The sequence below is a fragment of the Papaver somniferum genome, unplaced genomic scaffold (genome assembly GCF_003573695.1).
Source record: "Papaver somniferum cultivar HN1 unplaced genomic scaffold, ASM357369v1 unplaced-scaffold_128, whole genome shotgun sequence".
Lineage (NCBI taxonomy): Eukaryota > Viridiplantae > Streptophyta > Magnoliopsida > Ranunculales > Papaveraceae > Papaver > Papaver somniferum.
Window position 1 is genome coordinate 14027828 of NW_020621936.1, and position 18897 is coordinate 14046724.

Sequence of the window (18897 nt, forward strand, 5' to 3'; positions counted from 1 at the left end):
GTGGGGCCAGAAGTTCTAAGAAAAGAGTTTGATTCAGCTTTTAACCATAACAAAGAAAAATCACCTAAAATCATATTATTATTATTATTAATTGTTTGTACGCTAATTTAGTTCGTAACATTTAAAACAATTTCACTGCCTTTCTAGTAAATTACTATCAAATAGAGTTGAACCTTTTTCCTAAGAAGACCACTCACTGATTGAATTTGGAACACATTGATGTAGCCAATGACCAATGGGGTCATTGCTTGACCAAATGCATCCCTGATTATTTTTCACATGAGCCTTACATGGAAGTGGGGTACTTGTGAGCACTTCTCGTGTTTATGAAATCTTCATTTTTAACAACACATTAGATCAATTATAGAAATACACTATCTTCTTCTTTCTTTCTTTTTTTTTTTTTTCTTAAACCAAAATGTTAGTGCAATAAGGTCCATAATGTTGTAAGGGTGTACATTTGCAGTTTGCCAACTCCTAGATAAAATCAAGGATGGGCAGGATTACGGGCCTCCCAGCTAAGATGTTCTTTAAGAATGGGCACTGTACGTAAAATTAAGGATTGGTAATATTTTTATCCTGCCTCAATGACTCAAGAATTTGACCCTCAACAAAAAGTTCCATAGATTGAAAAAATAAGATGTCTGACATGTAAATCTAATCGTAACAATCATCATAAGTAAGTCAAAACCACTCCTTAACTAGCACCATTAAAATAACACACACATGTGGTTGTGTTGACAGTAAATTAAAGCCACAACCCCCGCAACAATAACCACCAACGAGAGACTGTCAAGTTAAATCAAAGAGAGTAAAAGAAACAAGAAACATGATCACATTTCACAAAACCCACTAAACCATATGGTCCATATCCCCTCTCGCTTTCTCTAATTTGTCTCTTTTACAGAAAAATGAATAAATAATGTGAATGTACACGAGAAAAAGAAAAATGCAATTATTAAGCACTAATTGATCAGTTCTAGATAGTGATATATATGTCTTTGTCCTCCTTGTTTTTATCTCTCTCTATCGAATCCCCCTCTCTCCGTGTCTCCTCCCAAGTCCCTCTTTCAATTTTTGTGTCTTAAAAGTCGTCAGAAATTTGGGGTTCCGATTTCAAGAAAGAAAACTACATTTAATGGGAATTTGGAGTGTTTGTTTCTTACCATTCCCAACTATCATCATTATTATCATCACCACTTGTTGCAGAGCCTTCATGGTGGTGGAAGCAGGGAATAGAAAAATCCTAGTCTCTCCTATGAAAACAGTTGTTTTAGTTGTTTTGCAAGGTACACATGATGAACCAATGCTTTCTTCTTCCTCTCCTCCTCCTTCTCCACCACCACCCGTGGATGCTTCGTTTAAGCCCAGCATGGCAGTAGTTATTGGTGTTTTAACTACCATGTTTTCCGTTACATTTCTACTTCTTCTATATGCAAAGCATTGTAGAAGAAATCACGAGTCTTCTTCTGCCACAACAGGGGAACACCACCACCACCACCACTCCAGAGGTGGTGGTGGTGGAGGAGGGAGAAGAAATTCTGGGATCGATAGAGCGGTGATAGAGTCGTTGCCAATTTTCAGATTCGGAGCGTTGAGGGGTGAGAAAGAAGGAATGGAATGTGCTGTGTGTTTGAGCAAGTACGAAGATGAAAAGGAAGTGTTAAGATTATTGCCGAAATGTAAACATGCTTTTCATGTAGATTGTGTTGATACTTGGTTAGATGCGCATTCTACTTGTCCTCTTTGTCGATTCCGAGTCGACCCAGAAGATGTTCTCTTGATTGTACAAGAACAACAGAGAGAACTGCTTAGTAGTCCTTCGGAAGAAGAAGCCGACAAGAAGAAAAACAGAAACCACCCTGTAACGGACTCCAAAAATCGAAATTCAGGCGCTGAGGAAACAGTAATAGGAAAGACCGGGAGGATAGTGTTGGGCCGTCATTCATCGGCAGGGGAAAGGAGGAGTCGACATTTTCTTAATGAGGTAGCAGTTGTGAGACCCTCAGGTGGTGTAGGAGGCTCTTCTTCGGTTGCCAATTTTCAAGACATTGCGGCTTCTAGACGATCACTAGATAGTGCCGGCTCTCTCAGAAGGAAAAAGGAAACGACGTCTTCAACTTCTGTAAGCATGGGTTGTTTTGACAGAGGAGGGTATCGCAAAGACGGACTCTTAATGGTGATGCCATCAAAGAATGAACAACAAGAAGAGGAACAAGAGGAATTAAAGCCAACCACCACCGTTGCTGACAACACGGATAGAGAAAGTTTTGTACGAAGATTTGAGCATCGAATCATTGCATTACCCTCAAGACAAAGAGGAGACCTGTTTAAACATCGATGGAGCGATCTGAGACCGTCGGATATGTTGTTATTGAAGGCAAAGATGATTAAGAAAGAAATGACTGTTGCTCGTCGGGAACAAGAGCAAGAAGAGGGGAGTATGGCTGTCAACAGAAATGACGATGACAATGTGAGTGGTAGAAATGTAATAAACTCGAGAAGCGTATCCGAAATAACAGGAATAAGTAGGTTTTCTTAATGGTATGAGCTGTTAGTATAGGGGACTGGTAGGCCAATTCAGCCAAGTAAAGAGGAAGAACAAAAACAGGAAATGAGGAAACAGTTTAATTGAAATATTGAATACAAAATAAGAAGATGAGGTTTTAAAATTTTAGTAAAGGAAAAAAGAGGTGGTTGGGAGTTTTTGGAGTACAATTTTGGGTAGTAGTTCTAGTAGTTGCAGAGCTGTATTTTGTAGAGTTTTCTCTCAATCTATCATTAAATCTCAACACCACCAAAGTAAAGTAGTAAACAGACAGACACTCGGCTGATAACACTGTTGCATGTCCCTCCATTGCCACAAAAAATAATCCAATATGGTCCCCAGTGTTTAACAAATTATACAGATATATTCCCTTCTGATTGGTTGTAATGGGGTATATAGTATGTACAACATTCGGGGCACCAGGTACTATTGTACCAAAGAAATCGAAGGCAATCACATGATGTCTGTTTTATCACTTCATGCCGATCAAATACGAGCAGAAGTCCAAAACTCGTACAGGCATCCAGTTTACCAGTTCCATCATATTACCAAGTGTTAATAGCTCTTACGGTTTTATCTTACTGTAATCCTAATTTATCTCACAATGTAAGCATTTCCGAATGACAAGTAAATACTAGTACTTTTCTAGCTCTTTATCTGCACCGTCTCGGTAATTAATCCCATTGTCTTGATGCTCAATTAATCAGTCCTGCAATAACCAACCAGTATTAATACCCATATTTACAAAAACAATTTGCAAGAAATACAAATTCTAATAACAGCCATAATTTCCAATGTCTATCACATGCTCTGGCACTTGGCAGATTGTATCAGTTAGTTTCTGTTTGTACTATCACAGGGTTTTACACGTGAGATATTGAATTTTATGTAACAGATTTAACAACCAAAAGTATATTAGTAAAGATTAAAAACGTTTTTCCCTTTAAGCAAAAAAAAAAAAAAAAAAAAAAAAGCCATGGAACACTTTGTAACCAATTATTTTGGCTTTTAGCTAGAGGCTGCACTTCTGAATATAAAAGACATTGATAACTACATTTTTAAGGAATACATAATAATATATAAATGAAGTGATCTGGAAATCATATCACACCAGTCTTCCTCATCTTAACTGTTCCCATGATGTTAAGGTAGCTCAATCAAATCAAACATAATTTAACCTAGCATGGGCGTGTTCCCTCATTTCTACTATACACGATTTTCTCTGACAACCTAACTTTTATTAGGTTCTTTATATTCTTTACTCCATTATACCATGTAACCTCACAAGTCACAAGGTTGTAGTGACCAACTTTCCGTAGACATGTACAAGTACCTCCACAACTTTTCAATCACATGTTTTCATAAAAATGCTGGTAGTAGTACATAACAATGACTCACCATGTTTACATGAGTATCGTACTATATTAGCCGACTTAAATTCATATAACCACACCTTTGCAAGTGAGGAAAACTAGTTGTCCAATACATAAAGCTATCTTACCTTTGAAAGGTTCCATTGTGTTCAATTGCAAAACCTACTTTAGCTTCCTCCAATATGTTGAGTAAAGGTCTGCTGCCACATCTCCGTCCTTCATCAAGTGGAGTGTTTCCCCATCTACAGTAAAAACTAATAATGAGATTCTTTCCGGAGAAAATCATTGAACAGAACCATATAGCAATTAGAGGAATGATTTAAGTTTGGTCCATACTTCGATTTTCTGTTTCCTTAATTTTAGCAGAGCTACCGCTTGGTATGACTAATCCAGATGAACTTTACTGCTCTAGGGACCTAAGTTTCTGACTGGCTAAAATGAGAACCAATCTCAAAACTAGTCAAAAACTGTACTCAAATGTTGAGCAGGGAGAAGATAAGACTTATCTGATTTGTCTTAACAAATACTGAAAAGTGAGAATTTCCGAATGGAAAACATTCGTAGGTACCTGTCTTCTGAAAGAACATCAGCTCCAAACTGGATCAAGATTTTTGCAACAATGTGCAAACCTTCTGAAGCTGCAACATGTAAAGGTGTGCGTTGATCATAGTTCTTTGAGTTAGGATGAACTCCATATTCCAACAAGCGTCTTAAGAATCAATATTGTTGTCCACAACAACTTTGCATAGAAAACTTCCAGAATCTTCTAAATTCAATTTTGCACCATTATATATGAGAAGTGCTGCAACTCTATCATGTCCAGCCTGGATGGCCTCTAACAAAGGTGAGTTCCCAAACTTATCTGAATTACAAAAGAATAAGAAAACATTAAGAGGAGAAATGTGCTATCTACCATGAAATATAAAGAGGAACGAAATAATGGTCGAAAACTGAAAGAGACATGGGATGCTCATTTGACCATTCTCACCTACATAGTTGACGTCACCTCCTCTTTGTATTAGAAATCTCACAATATCTTCAAAACCTCTAGAGGAAGCCAAATGCTGAACACATACATAATACCTTTTACATTATATTAAGTACAAAGACAGCACATGATGCACTTAAGAAGGACTTAACATAGTACCGTATCTCCATGCATGGTTATGACTAAGATGAACTAATATCCTAAACCACCATAAATATGTTCTCTGATTCTTTGTGTTGGTCCTTAGTGTTGAATGTTTATGATAATTACTGAGCATTAACATACAAATGCAGAGAGCTTGGTTGGCACAAATTGAACTTCTATAGGAAAACCTAAAGTAGTCGGAAAGAGACATACAAGTGCAGTTCTTCCATCATAATCGATTTTGCTAGGATTGGCTCCAGCATTGATTAATCCCTTCAAATGATACAAGTCACCATGATAGGCAGCACTGTTGACTCCTAATGCCAATTCAGAATCCTGTTTTGCTATTAGATAAGTAATATCTGATTCCATCTGTTTGATCCTAAGATCAGTATCCTTTCCCTGCAGAACAAATTCGTAGTAAAAAAGAAGGATACAAGTAAACTACAAGACCTGAAGAAACACGGCTACATGAAAAGGATGAGCTGATACCTTGAGAAGATTATTGAGTATCTGACGGTTATCTGTGCAATAAAGCTTCAAGATACCAGTAAAGGCCTGTTTTTCTATGCGTAAAAGTCTACATAGTTCAGAGACACGAACTGTATATGGCTGAGGAATACTGCATAAAACTGCAACTTCACCGAATACAAAATGGGGTTCAAGCTCTGCAATAGATTCCTCTGACCCTTCTTCTCCAATAGCTACCTCTTCCTATAAATAAACAAGGACTTTATTATATCCAAACATCTAAATTTTAGAAGACAGACTACATAGTTTCCTGACCCTAACTTAACCATATCCTGCATTGTTCAGGACCTCTACGCCATCTTGACATGCAGAAATATCAAAACAAACATGAAGCTTTTAAAGGAACAATCAGTCATGCAGAGGCTTGAAGAGCTGCAGCTTGTTGGTTGAATACTAGTATGACGCCTTTTAAGAAAACAATACTAGTATGTATAATTCAGGATTTGACGGTTCTGTAGTTTGGAGCTTGCTGACAGCGCTAATGTTGGAACAAAGTGCAGGAGAATCACAAGATGAGATACCAGTAAACCAGTGTAGAGAAGAGTACAGTACCAATTAACCTCACTGATTAATAAATCACACCACAACAAATAAAAAATAGTCAAACTCCACTACATGAGCAATCACATCTACTCCTATGTATTAAAGGAAGTGAAGAAGCTCATATATGTTTTAATTACAGAATTTGGGGTTGTGTTTCAATCAACTTCTTTGGAAACCCGGGCCAAATTTAACTGGAAAGTCTATTTCAAAGCAGTCTTTAACTAAATTTTTTTTGCATCTCTTAATAGAACATGTAAGAAAATCAAGTCTATCCATTATTGGACCATGTATTGAAAATCCACAAAATTTAGAACCCATCTTTTTATTTATGCGAGGGAGTCAGTTGAATTATCGATGTTAATATTTCTACACTTAATATACAAAAACCGCCTATTAGCTAGGTAAGCATAGATATTTTTTCATAAGCCAAATTACCAGACGTCCATGAGATATGACATACGATCAAGACTCCCTTGTTCAAGAATAACTTCACCAGGGAGAAAAAACTCTTCATTCAGCTTCATAACCTGCATTGCATTTCCCAAGAAGATGTTTAGAATGACAAAGGATTAATTAAGTATATAATGGAACTTCCAAAGAGTAGATGGTCATACCATTTGGCTCAGGAATTCGTTGGAGCATCCTTTGAAAAGCGGGACCTTCTGAACTGTCTCTATATAGAGAGTCTGAGAAATCTGTAAGAATAACGAGATCTATTTGTCATGGCAGATATATGCTGAAAGTAAAATGAAAAATAAACGCCACATCTAAATTCCCAAATGACTAATCAACCAATAATATTTGAAAGCAATGATGTTGCTGCTTCCAAATTGAGCTGCAAACATGGATCCGAGACCACAGCACCCTTTGCAGCTCTCAAACTTATATCATAAATATAAAGCTTTGTGCAATATTTGCACATCGGAAGTCAGCTCCGTTTCAATCAATTTAGGTTACAGCAGCAAGAAAGGTGGTCATGGCTAATTACACATGATTCCTACAAGATTTTCTCCAAAGCATTGACCAATCAAACATCGTGCAGTAGTTCAAATACAAGCTAAATTGCAAAACATAAATCATTTTTCAGGCTGCAAGCAAGACCTCTGAATAGTGATTGTAGATATAACTAAGGTAGCACATAATTTATTTAACCAGTCAATTACAAGTTTACAACTATAGCCAAAATATATCTGAATTGATCAAATAAAAAATGAAGCTAATAAATACCTTGGCTCGAACAGAAACCGGGATATCTTCAAGAATGCTAGCATTACAGTAGCTACTCTCATACTTTAACCTCAAATGACTTTTAATTTGTGATCTGATATCTTTATCCAACTTATTCCGGTTCGTATATTTTATAACATCTGTCATTTTATCCCTAAATCTTTCAGTATTAGAGCCTTTGACGATCAATGCTGTCATATTACCAATCAAGTAAGCTCCAAGTATCATATCAAATGAGATAAAAATCATAATGAATATCATCTCTCTAGTATTCACTGCATGAATATCACCATAACCTGCATCAAATTCCAGACAGAGAAAAATAGAGTCAGAATTACATAGAACAAGACCAGAAAACTGATATTACTAGAGAAAAATTAGGGCATTTTACCTTCCACCATCAAACGGAAAGTATGAATTAGAAGAAAAGAAGTGATCTAGGGTTATCAGAAAACACATCTGTTCTGATGAGAACTCCATGAAATTAACTAGAGAGAAAAATTTCAGAGAAATGTGATATATTGGGGTTTAGAATCACGGAACGGAACTAAGTTAAGCTTCAGCCTTCTAAATGCACGCTAACTTTTACTTACACTTTGCTTACACCGGCCTATTGGAATTATATTTTTTCCATGTCCAAAGTTTGCTATGGTTCACAATGAGATTGTGATCATTTGAAATTTCTAATGTATACATACCAACAGTTTCCATGGTAACAACGGCAAAGTACAGCGAAGTTATGTATCGCCTCCAAAACTCGATTTCCCTGAAGTTGATATACTTGTAGTCGCCTAAAGTTAAACTTCCGATCCAAGTATGAGAGGCAATGTTGTTGCTAAGTAGTACAAAATACAAGCTGCTGTATGTGTGCAGTATAATTCAACCGTAATAAATTTCAAAATTCTAGTGAACATGTAATTTATTCGAATATCTTTCTCCAATTTTTGAAAGAATTCAGTCACTTTTCTTGCTCTATATAATCGTATCCACATAAGACACCTGACTTCTTCTCTTCTTCCTGTTACCTTGTAGATGGTATCCCAAGGAAAACACCCAAGAAGATCTAGTGCAAAAGTGCCCTTTGCATAGCTGCAAATGATTTACAAAAAAAAAAAAAAAAAAAAAAAAAAAAAAACAGGAGATTAAGCAATATATATAGGCGCAGTTACACATGCATGTCCTTGTATAGAGTGAAATAACTTCAAATGAAAATCAGTCACTCACTGCAAGGCAATCTTTTTCCGGTGATAGACCATTTTGTATGTATGGACATCTCGGTAAGCAACAAAGAACCGCAAAATGACATCAGCCAAAAAGACCATCTGAACAGTGTCAAGATTCCTCAAATTGTCTGGCAATCCTCTGAAGAAACCAAACTCTAATGGTGTGAAGAAGGACGAATATATCGACCATATGAATATGATGTTCACCCAACACCTATAGAATCTGCATAAGCAATATGATTGTTATGAATTAGCAATCAATTAACTATAGATACTTCACCTTATTGGTTTTATGATGCATAAGTTTTTCAGTTTTCCAATTTTCTTAGGCCGGACTCTCTATCAACCAACGTAGCATATGAGTAAACAGTTAACTATGAAATAGTTGTGAATCTACCCAAAATAAAATAAAAAATGAAATGAAATACTCAAACACGTATGAAAAGTTGAAGATAGTGGATACCTCCCGTCAGGGTTTATAACAAACCCTTCATAGCATTCTTCGGAAGTATTTGTGCCGAAAATTAGAGAACTACTAGTACTATTTCCCCATTTGTTACTAGCAAATCCTTTGAATGATTCCAAGAATAACTATTAGGAAATAATATAGGAAAGACTATATTTAGGAGAGTTGTGTGAGTTATATTAGGAATAGAATATCTTGAGAACCAAGTCCTGTGCCTTGAGAGCCAAGTCTTGTGATTGTATAAATAGCTAGAGAATTAATGAGAAAGACACACCAAGAATTATTATCAATGTAGTCTATTGCTTTTGTGTTTATGCTCTCCTCTCTCTTGCTCGATCCTTAACATGGTATCAGAGCGAGGTGAGAGGGAGAGAGGAGAGGAAGAGAGTTAGAGAAGTTTTTCATCGTTTTCGTTTTAAGGTTTATGAGAGTCGTTAAAAAAAAAAAAAAAAAAAAAAAAGTTGTTGTTTTAAAGAAAGAGGACACTGACTTGAAGAAAAAAAAAAGTTTGGTTCCTGCTGAGAAGAAGGCGTGAGATCAGTCGTGTTGCTGTTATAAAAGTGAAGATGACTTGTTACCTGTCAAGTCATGTTCATGTGCTATTGACGAAAAGAACTTGGAGCAAGATGGAGAATTTTATAAAGAAGGAAAAGATGTTGCTGCCCTAGATTGATTTCCAGTGATGATGTTTACTGTTCTGATGGTGAATATAACCACTGTGGTTGATGGCTGGGAAGAATACTGAGAATTGAGTTGAGCTAATATAGGTGATTCTCGTTGCTGTTGATGACGAGATGGTGATGGCAGACGAGGTTGGTGCTAACCATGGTTGATCATGGTGGTGATTGCAAAGAAAGAGCCCAAACTGATTATCAATGGGTTGATCATTGTGCTTGAAAGCCTGTGGCAAAGATGAATAGAGAGAGTGGTTGCTGCGATGATTGATGTCAGCATTTGCGAATGTTTATGGTCTTCTTTTGGAAGTCAAAATAAATAAGGAAGTTGTATCAGTTTCCTGGATTTAATGGATTAGGGTCTGTGGTTTGTGTGTTGGGTTTAGCTGGCGTATTCGAACTTTGAGTTAAGAAACCAACAGTGATGAGGAAAATTAGGTATTGATCACCTACGGATGGATGCTGATATCAGAAGGTCTAGGGCTGAAGACGAGTAAGACGATGATATTGATCATGATTCCAAGGAGTACGTGAGTTCGAGAAGGAAGAAGTTGAGTGTTGTCATTGTGTTTAGAGAAGAAGATTGTTAATCACGTGGTTTGATTGATTGGTTGAGAAGATTGGCTTGTTTAGAAGATCCGAACAACACGAGACTTGATGGTTTGTTACAGAGGCCGAGTAGTAAGAGGCAAGACGAGAGATATTATTGCTTGCTGGAAAAAAAAAAAAAAAAAAAAAAAAAAACAATCACAGTAATGAACAGTTACAGAAGCGTAACTAAAGAACTGTTACAGTTGAACAATAACAGAAGTGTGAGAGAAGAAAAGGTCACAGTTGTGACAGTAGGTGTGACAAAAGAATTGTGACGGTGCAGAAAATTGTGACAATTTTGTGGCAGAGGTATTGCAGAAAGCTGTTAAACATGTTGGAAGAAGTGAAGTGTGGTTGAAGAGTTTGTGAGAGAAACTTGGAAAACTTACAAAGTGTGACAGACTTTGTGTTAGTTATTGCTTGTGGCAGAAGCGTAACAAGAGAAAGATTGTGAGAGAATCTTTAAGAACAAAGAAGTGTGAATGTTTCGCAACAATAGCGTGACTGGAACAAGAGAAGAAGAAACAACATTCATGTTGTGAAGAAAAAAAAAACAATCACCAAGAGGTGATGAGAAAAAGAACAACAATAGTAGGTTAAAATCCTATGAGTTGTCGAGAGAGTACACAAAGTATTCTATCGAAAAAACCAAGAAACCAAGAGTACAAGAAGTATTCTACCGAAGAAACGAAGGGGACCGCAATGTCCTTAAACTACGAAGAGAGGACCGAAACGTCCTTAAACTACGAAGATGGAACCGAAATGTTCTAAAACTACGAAGATGGGACCGTAATGTCCTTAAACTACGAAGAGGACCGTAATGTCCTTAAACTACGAAGAGGACCGTAATGTCCTTAAACTACGAAGGGGACCGAAATGTCCTTAAACTATGATCTGAAGATTTTTTTTTCCGCAAAAGCGTTGGAAGAAAAAAAAAAAAAAAAAAAACCGAAGTTAAATTTCTTTGATCCAAGATGGGCATTCGTGATCTACATGCTCCATCTTGAGGGAGGGTATTAGGAAATAATATAGGAAAGACTATATTTAGGAGAGTTGTGTGAGTTATATTAGGAATAGAATATCTTGAGAACCAAATCTTGTGCCTTGAGAGCCAAGTCTTGTGATTGTATAAATAGCTAGAGAATTAATGAGAAAGACACACCAAGAATTATTATCAATGTAGTCTATTGCTTTTGCGTTTATGCTCTCCTCTCTCTTGCTCGATCCTTAACAATAACCTACTACATCCTACCGATGAATCGCCATTAGTGTTATAAATATCATCCATCTCATCAAAATATTCTTCTTTTGCAATCTCATGACCAACCATATCTATATATAGAGATATAGAGAAATTAGAAACAGTACTATAGTACAAGCAAGAGGGGGAAGCAATAATTGATTATTGTATTTATGATCCATACGTAGACATATTGTTATGCTTCCATCGACGTAAATGTACCTTACTCGATCAGGCATAGGGAGAGAGAGATGAGGTTATATTTAGGACACTGTTGTGGCATGCATTGCATGCATGATATCATAGGTCTCTCAGAAAGTGATTTTGGTGGTTTCTTAAAGGTTACCTGGGGTTTGTTGTATTAAAATTGGACATATCCTCTTCTTACTTCACCATTTAATTCATCTGTCCTTGTCTCCCAGTGACTCGTCTTTTTTGCCTTTACCTGGGGTTTGTTGTATTAAAATTGAAAATGCTATTTGAACAGCCGATTGACAGCTGAATCCGATGTGGCACACCACATGGTGATGACTGTTTTCTTGTATGTTATCCGCGTTTGCGGTGAAACTTCCCGAGATTCAATCGATGAAATTAACTTGCAAAATCATGGTTGTCTCGTCTCTATCCCTAACAGTTATCACTCGATCAAAACCTTTATGTTGCTTAACTTTCAATCTTACGAATCGAATTCTCAATCACTCCTCTATGAGCTAGGTGATATATAACGCGTACAATTACCTTATGAGATTAAAAGGTATTTATGTGAATTTTTTATTTTTTTTTATTTTTTCTAGAATATTTATGTGATCAAGATCGGGTGGAGAAAGAATAAGTTTAGATGCCTGTATATTAGACAGGAAAAAGAGTTATGGAGAGAATTAAATGTAAAGATATTTAAGAGTAAGTCTGATACTCAGAGATATGGATTTCGCTAAGAGAAGAGGGAAAGGAAGAATTCTGATTATCATTTTTGTGTATATTTAGTTGATTTCCAGATCTAATGGCTTAAACGAGTTGGCTCTTTCAATCTTTTTTCTCGAACTAATTTTTTCCATGAGGTGGAAGATAAAACTGTATCCCTTAAACACCTAGCCTCCACGTAGCTCTTGCTGTCAACTAGCTGTTACAAACAGCGGTTCATGTAGCAGAATCGGTCTTTAACCTTTGGGTCATAGTCAACTAGGTTAATAGCGCCTTGCTTCCAACAAGGCTAGGCCAACTACTCAACTTAATTTCACACCCCCGAATGTTTACAAATAAATAAATAATGGGGAGAATCCATTGACATTTTAGTGTCCGTTTTTCTACCGAATCCAACCGGTAATGAATCACAGGTTAATTTTTTTGTGACATTTTTTTTTATAAATCTCTACATTTCAACAAAAAATGAGAGCATTTCGAAATGTATTAGGCCACCATCTACCATTTTGAATATCAACCGTTGACGTTGAAGATTAACGGTTGAGATTAAAAATTGTGGACGATGAAGTTTCATATTTCAGAATACTCTCATTTTTGGTAGGAATGTATAGTTTTATATGAGGAACATGTCACTAAAATCTTAGCTTCAAATTCGTCGTTGTTTAGATTTTTCTGGAAAAACAAAGTATCACCATGTCATGATAATGTCATTCTTACCATGTTATCAGATCCTTATAATATTAATATAATATTTAAAGACATCCGGTAAATGTTACACTTAACTAATGTGGAGAATGATGTGTTCAAATGGGTCCCCTACCTTTCTCTAAAAACCAAGGCTGCCGGGGGCGGAACTACAACCAGGCTTCTCCTGGCTTAAGCCATCCCCAAAGAAGCCCAAGTCCATATTTCCTAAGCCTATTTTCTATTGTGCCGTAAAGTGTGTGTACATTTTTGGCTTAAGCCAGGGTTAATAAAATGCTCAAGCCAGGGTTATACCAGATGTCTAGTTCTGCCACTGAAGGCTGCTATTGGGGGTGTACCAACCCAATGGCAATGGCTATTTTATCCTACATGTATTTTGGTACACCCACCAAGGATTCGGTACCTCTTATTAGCAATCTCGCCAAAAACTTGTTTTGAATAATAGATATTCCCAGGTTGTTGTTTTTATTTTTAGATGGAAACAAACTAGCTTCGGCCTATTACATAAAGTATAATCCTAAACATTAAACCCGATTAAAGTCACGAGCCAGATACTAAAATTTAGTCGTTATCCAAGGAGACTTTCCAGCTTAAAATTGGATCCCTGAAGTGCATAAATTTGAACAAAGAATTCCCTATTGAAAAGTTAATCCATTGATTTTGATAATTACCATGTCTTTTCCTCTACTTTTTCTCTTGGCCATAGTTCTTTTATTTGTTTCTCCCCATAATGCCCAATAAATAGCAATGAGAGGAGTATACGTCCTTATAGTTCTTCTATTCACAGGTGTTAGTGACATCTCTTTAGACAAGTTTTCTTTTATCTGGTGACTAAAAATTTCTCCCAAAGTAACCTTCAACATGTGGTGCATTTGCCATCATAAGCTCTCCACGATAAATATATCTTGACTCTAAAAAGGCTTCTCATTCTTTCGTCTTATCTAATCCGCAATGCAAATGAGGTGTTTCACATTTTTCTCTCCACTACCCCACAACAATTGAAGTATGGTCCTATTTCACAAAAGTACTCATTTTCTCTCCACTACCCTACAATAATTGAATTACGGTCTTGCTTCATAAAGAACTGAATTGTTTCTTTGCAATGCAAAGTTTCGTTGATTCAGATGTTCTATCCTGGCAGAGATTGGATGGCACTTCTCGTGGTAAAAAATTGTGGAACCTATTGCCTTCTGCAATTATTTGGTGTTTGTAGAAGAGCGTAATGCCAAATTGTTCAGTATCAAAACTCATACCATGGTTCAGTTGATTAACATTGTCAAAATTAAGTATATAGCTTGTACTTGTGCTAAGTGTTTGAATAATTCTTTAATGTCTCTTACTATTACAGGCCTGGTTAGTGAAGCACAATGACGGTGCGACACTGTTTAGTCAGCAGCATCACAATGAAGCGTCATTGGCCGACAAAATGAAGCTCCACAGCAAAACAAGGTAATGCCAATGACAAATGCATCTAAGGGTGATCCGTTGATGCATGTCCATGTACTTGGGTATGCCCAACTCAAGGATGATACACAAACATGAAATTGGTCAGGAATTAGCCTATGTGCTAGTCCAAGGCATGACCAAGGCGTAGACAGTACAACAAGAGTAATGGTGCATGTCAAATGCGTCACTATAGTTTGTTATTTGGCTAAGTAAAATGAATGGCTCATGGAGCCTTGAGATGTAACAGTTAGGAGAGATTATTGGCATGAGTTTACTCATTGTAATTAAATTGAGTAAATGGCATGACCAAGACAAAACTAGCATAAAATGGTGCAAGAATGGCTCCAAAATGACGGCTACGAAGCGATTATGCACATTTGAAGGCTTTACAAGCATTAATAAATAAGGGGACGAGTTAGGGCAATTCTAAAGTGATTTAGAACTATAAAAAAAGTTTTCTAATTAACCACTTAGTATAGGTGGGGTATCATTATCTCGAGTTCGATAAAAGAAGTCGGTTACAAACACCTTTAGGCGGTTATACATAGGGCTGCACAACGGTTAGGGTGGGTAGGATATGACCTATACCCGCCACCCTACCCGTTTACTGGCGGTTAAGAAAATCTTTACCCGCCACCCTACCCGCCAAATAGTGGATAGGATAAGATACGGTTAAAAAACTGGCGGGTAGAGTTGGCGGGTATGGGTAGGGTATGTGCACCCCTAGTTATACAAACTACTCCTTGGACACTTAGAGGTCCAAGATTTGTGCATGTGTATGCACATTTTTGGCCATTGTTTCTATTGTATAAGTAGTGTAAGATGCATTGTGAATCAGTAGGAGAGAGTAGGCTTGAATTCAGAAATATAGTCTCAAGTTATACCAAGTACAAGTCCTCATTTGAGAGGTGATGTGTTGTAGAAATGGTAAATACGATGTTCTCGGACTTGTAAAGAATGATTTTAGACTTAAAATCTAATTATTAAACTAAAAAATTCAAAACAAAGCTGGTATCAATATTATACAAAGCATTGAAACTCAAAATTCCACCATTAACCAATTAAGGTAATTCAATCTAATTAATAATCATGCAACTCTTTACGTTTAATGTGATTCTAATATGTTGCAAATATATATTTTTAAAGTAACAATTGTAAATCGAAATCATAGAACATCAAAACCCTAGGTTAAGCATGCTCCATCAAAAGAAATCACAACTGCTCAATAATAATTCTAAGTCGATTTTTATTCAAAGCAAATAATTATAAAAGAAATTGCAAAAATCAATTAAAATAGAAATGTACCACTTTTCTAGAACAATGGCTTCTTTCGCCGTCTCAGTTAAGGGGTTTAGCTCCTCATATTAATCACTTGCTCAAAATAATGGTTCACGACTCAAAAGTGTTTAAAAAGAGGTAAAAGTGCTAACACAGAGAATTTGCAACATATATAAGTGTTGCAAACTCATTGTTATAGAAGAAAACGATATAAGCTATGTATCGCAGATGCAACAATATTTGAAAGAGAAGATAACGGTTCAATAAATGGAGGCGTTAAATGTTCGTGGTGTTTCTTTAGCAGCAACAACAGAAAAGATATCCTGCAACTCGTGATTTCTCCCTCTGTGCTCTTCTGAACTCTCACAAAATTTCTTCTAAACTTTCCTAGGCTTTCTCTGGGACTCTACTACGCCTTTTATACCCCAAAGAACTCTAAAAAATATGATTAATTCTCTGTTATTCATTTCGTGCAAGTCACGACAATAATCTCTTTCCTTATATGATTCACGCGATTCTGTGCTGTCCCAATCCATTCAAACTCTCTATTAGATTGATACGAATCTTAGGAAATCTTATTTGGCCTTTTTCCTCACTAAATCACCAATAATCAAGCCAAACAGAACCCGTGGAAAGTATCCTCCTATGTTTCTCTAATCTCGTGATCCTGCCAATTTAATCCAATTCAACACCCATACCAGGTCTGTCAAGGCCTAAGAAGTCAAGCCCAAAGAAATCAGCGATTTAGTCTCTCTAAAACTCGTCGAAATTTTTTCCCGCCAAATTTGGAGAAGAAGATGACCCCCCCCCCCCATCCGCTGATGGGGTGTATTTAGCATATGTCATATGGTGCCCTTATCTAAAAGGGTACCTTTAACATTTTACGAGCCAATTTTTCCTAAAATATTTATTTCCCAAAAATACCTACGTACACACATATAAAACACCATAATAAGTACAAAAATGAGCACTATCAATATATAGAATCGAGATAACTCAGACATAAAAATGTGTCTATCAAGAGGCGAATGTAGTCTTGCGAGGACGAGTTTTGTTTATTTTCCTTTGATGCAATAAAATGGTATGTCGCATTATATCTTTGTGTTCATTATGTGGTTGATCTTGTGAGTTTACTGGTTAGTTTGATGCATGTCAAAACCTCTAATGTATTGTGGAATGCAATTAAATATGGAGAGAAAGAAGAAATATATATATATTGTTTTTTTTTCCTCTTTGTTTGACAAACTTATGTCTACTCTTAACCAACATATTTCTTTTTGCTTCTCCACGAAATAAGAGAGGTTTCTAAGAAATTCAGTAACCAGTAGTATATTTCTGATCATAATGATTACCAGCCCAATCAGCATTAGAGACAACACGAAATTTAAGTTTAGATGTGGAAAGTAACAATAAACTATCATATAGGGCATCATGTAAGTAACAAATGATACGAAGAACAACATCTAAATGGATTGATGTAGCATGAGAAAAAATCTGACTAACAATGTGTATTGCACAAGCAATATCCGGTCGAGTAATGGCCAAATATACAAAACTTCTAACAAGCGTGCAATACAAGGTGGGATCTGCAAAAGGAACATCGTCGGAGGGAGAAGACAAATAAACTTTCTTTACTTGTGTCTGTCCATATTTGAATGAGAAAAATGACTTGGCTTTTCAAGGGTAGACAAAACTCTCCTTTTTCAGATTTGGACTGGCAAGTATATATATGATAGTGGAGAAATATGGCATCCCAGGGTAGGAAATGTCGTACCCTTTCCTTAGGTTTTCTCCATCCCCGAGTCTTGGAATCCGTGAGACAAGCTTTCTGGATAACATCATATGCATATTCGGACTGAGAAAGAATATAACCTTTAGAAGAACTAGCAATTTCAAAACCATTAAAGTAACACAACATACCTAAGTCTTTCATTCGAATTCATCTTACAATTATATCTTCAACTAAGCAATACTGTGAATATCGTCATAGGTTAGAATCATATCGGCTACATACAAAAAAAGACGAATATGACCTGCGGAAGTGGATCAAATAAATAATGCAGAATCATAATCTCTAGAATGAAAATCCAATGAACCAATTATCGAAGTGTAATGACCCGAACTTTCACCGATACTGTCCCCAATCAGCCATTGCGGTCATCCAACAATATGGTTTTTTTTACGGATACCGTTGTGGTCATCCAACAACAGCTTCTTAGGAGGTCACCCATTCTTGGATTACCTCCCACCCGAGCATGCTTAGCTGCAGATCTTTCTTCCAACTCTAGAGCTAATTGTACTGAAAAGTCGTCGATATTAGGAAATGTCAAACCATTACCTATATTGCATTCGACAACTGTACCTGCCAAATCGGGTTACTATAAGACCACCACCTTAAGTTGGAGCATTCATCGGCTCCAGAATATATTCAAGACCAAATCTCTGACATTCCATGCCACTCATAAGACCAGTACTTCACCCAAACCGTCCAGCTTGCTCTCTTACCCTCGATTGGTGACCCATCGTCAGCTCTGATAACATTTGAAATAACCCGACCCTCCATCTATATTGTCCCCACTTAGACACTGCGGTCATCAAATAGTGTGGGATTTTCTATGGGCACCACTGTGGTCATCCATCTAATGCTACCCGAGCATGATTAACTGTAGAGCTTCCTGGAAACTCTAGAGGCAATTATGATAAAAATGCCTCGGTGTTAGGAATTGACAAACCATTACCTATGTTTCATTCAGTCGAACCCTACTTGCCGAATCAATATATTAAATAGAGATCTTCGCAAACCACACTCGAGGGGACTACTTAACACCATACAATACTTTTCAAAGTTTACAAACTTGTTTCGAGTCATGAGAAATACCGGAAAAAGGTTCCATGTAAACTTCTTCGTCAAGATCACCCATTCAAGAAAGCATTCTTAACATCTAACCTTGAAAGGTGTCATTTATTAACATAAGTAAAAATAATTAGAGTATGTACCG

The 18897-nt window shown here is 36.6% G+C and overlaps 1 protein-coding gene and 1 pseudogene across 1 annotated transcript; one reads left to right on the plus strand and one right to left on the minus strand.

The window, feature by feature from the left end:
* Positions 1-1042: 1042 nt before the first annotated feature.
* Positions 1043-2693, plus strand: LOC113331976 (RING-H2 finger protein ATL43-like). Its single transcript, XM_026578624.1, has one exon. It carries the CDS (start codon positions 1139-1141, stop codon positions 2540-2542), a length of 1404 nt encoding a protein of 467 aa, XP_026434409.1. The 5' UTR covers positions 1043-1138; the 3' UTR covers positions 2543-2693.
* A 138-nt stretch (positions 2694-2831) lies between these two features.
* LOC113331929 lies at positions 2832-18461 on the minus strand (annotated as a pseudogene).
* Between the last annotated feature and the right edge of the window lie 436 nt (positions 18462-18897).

Excerpts from the sequence above, each read along its gene's own strand:
- LOC113331976 (XM_026578624.1), top strand. The coding sequence starts at position 1,139 with ATGGGAATTTGGAGTGTTTGTTTCTTACCATTCCCAACTATCATCATT.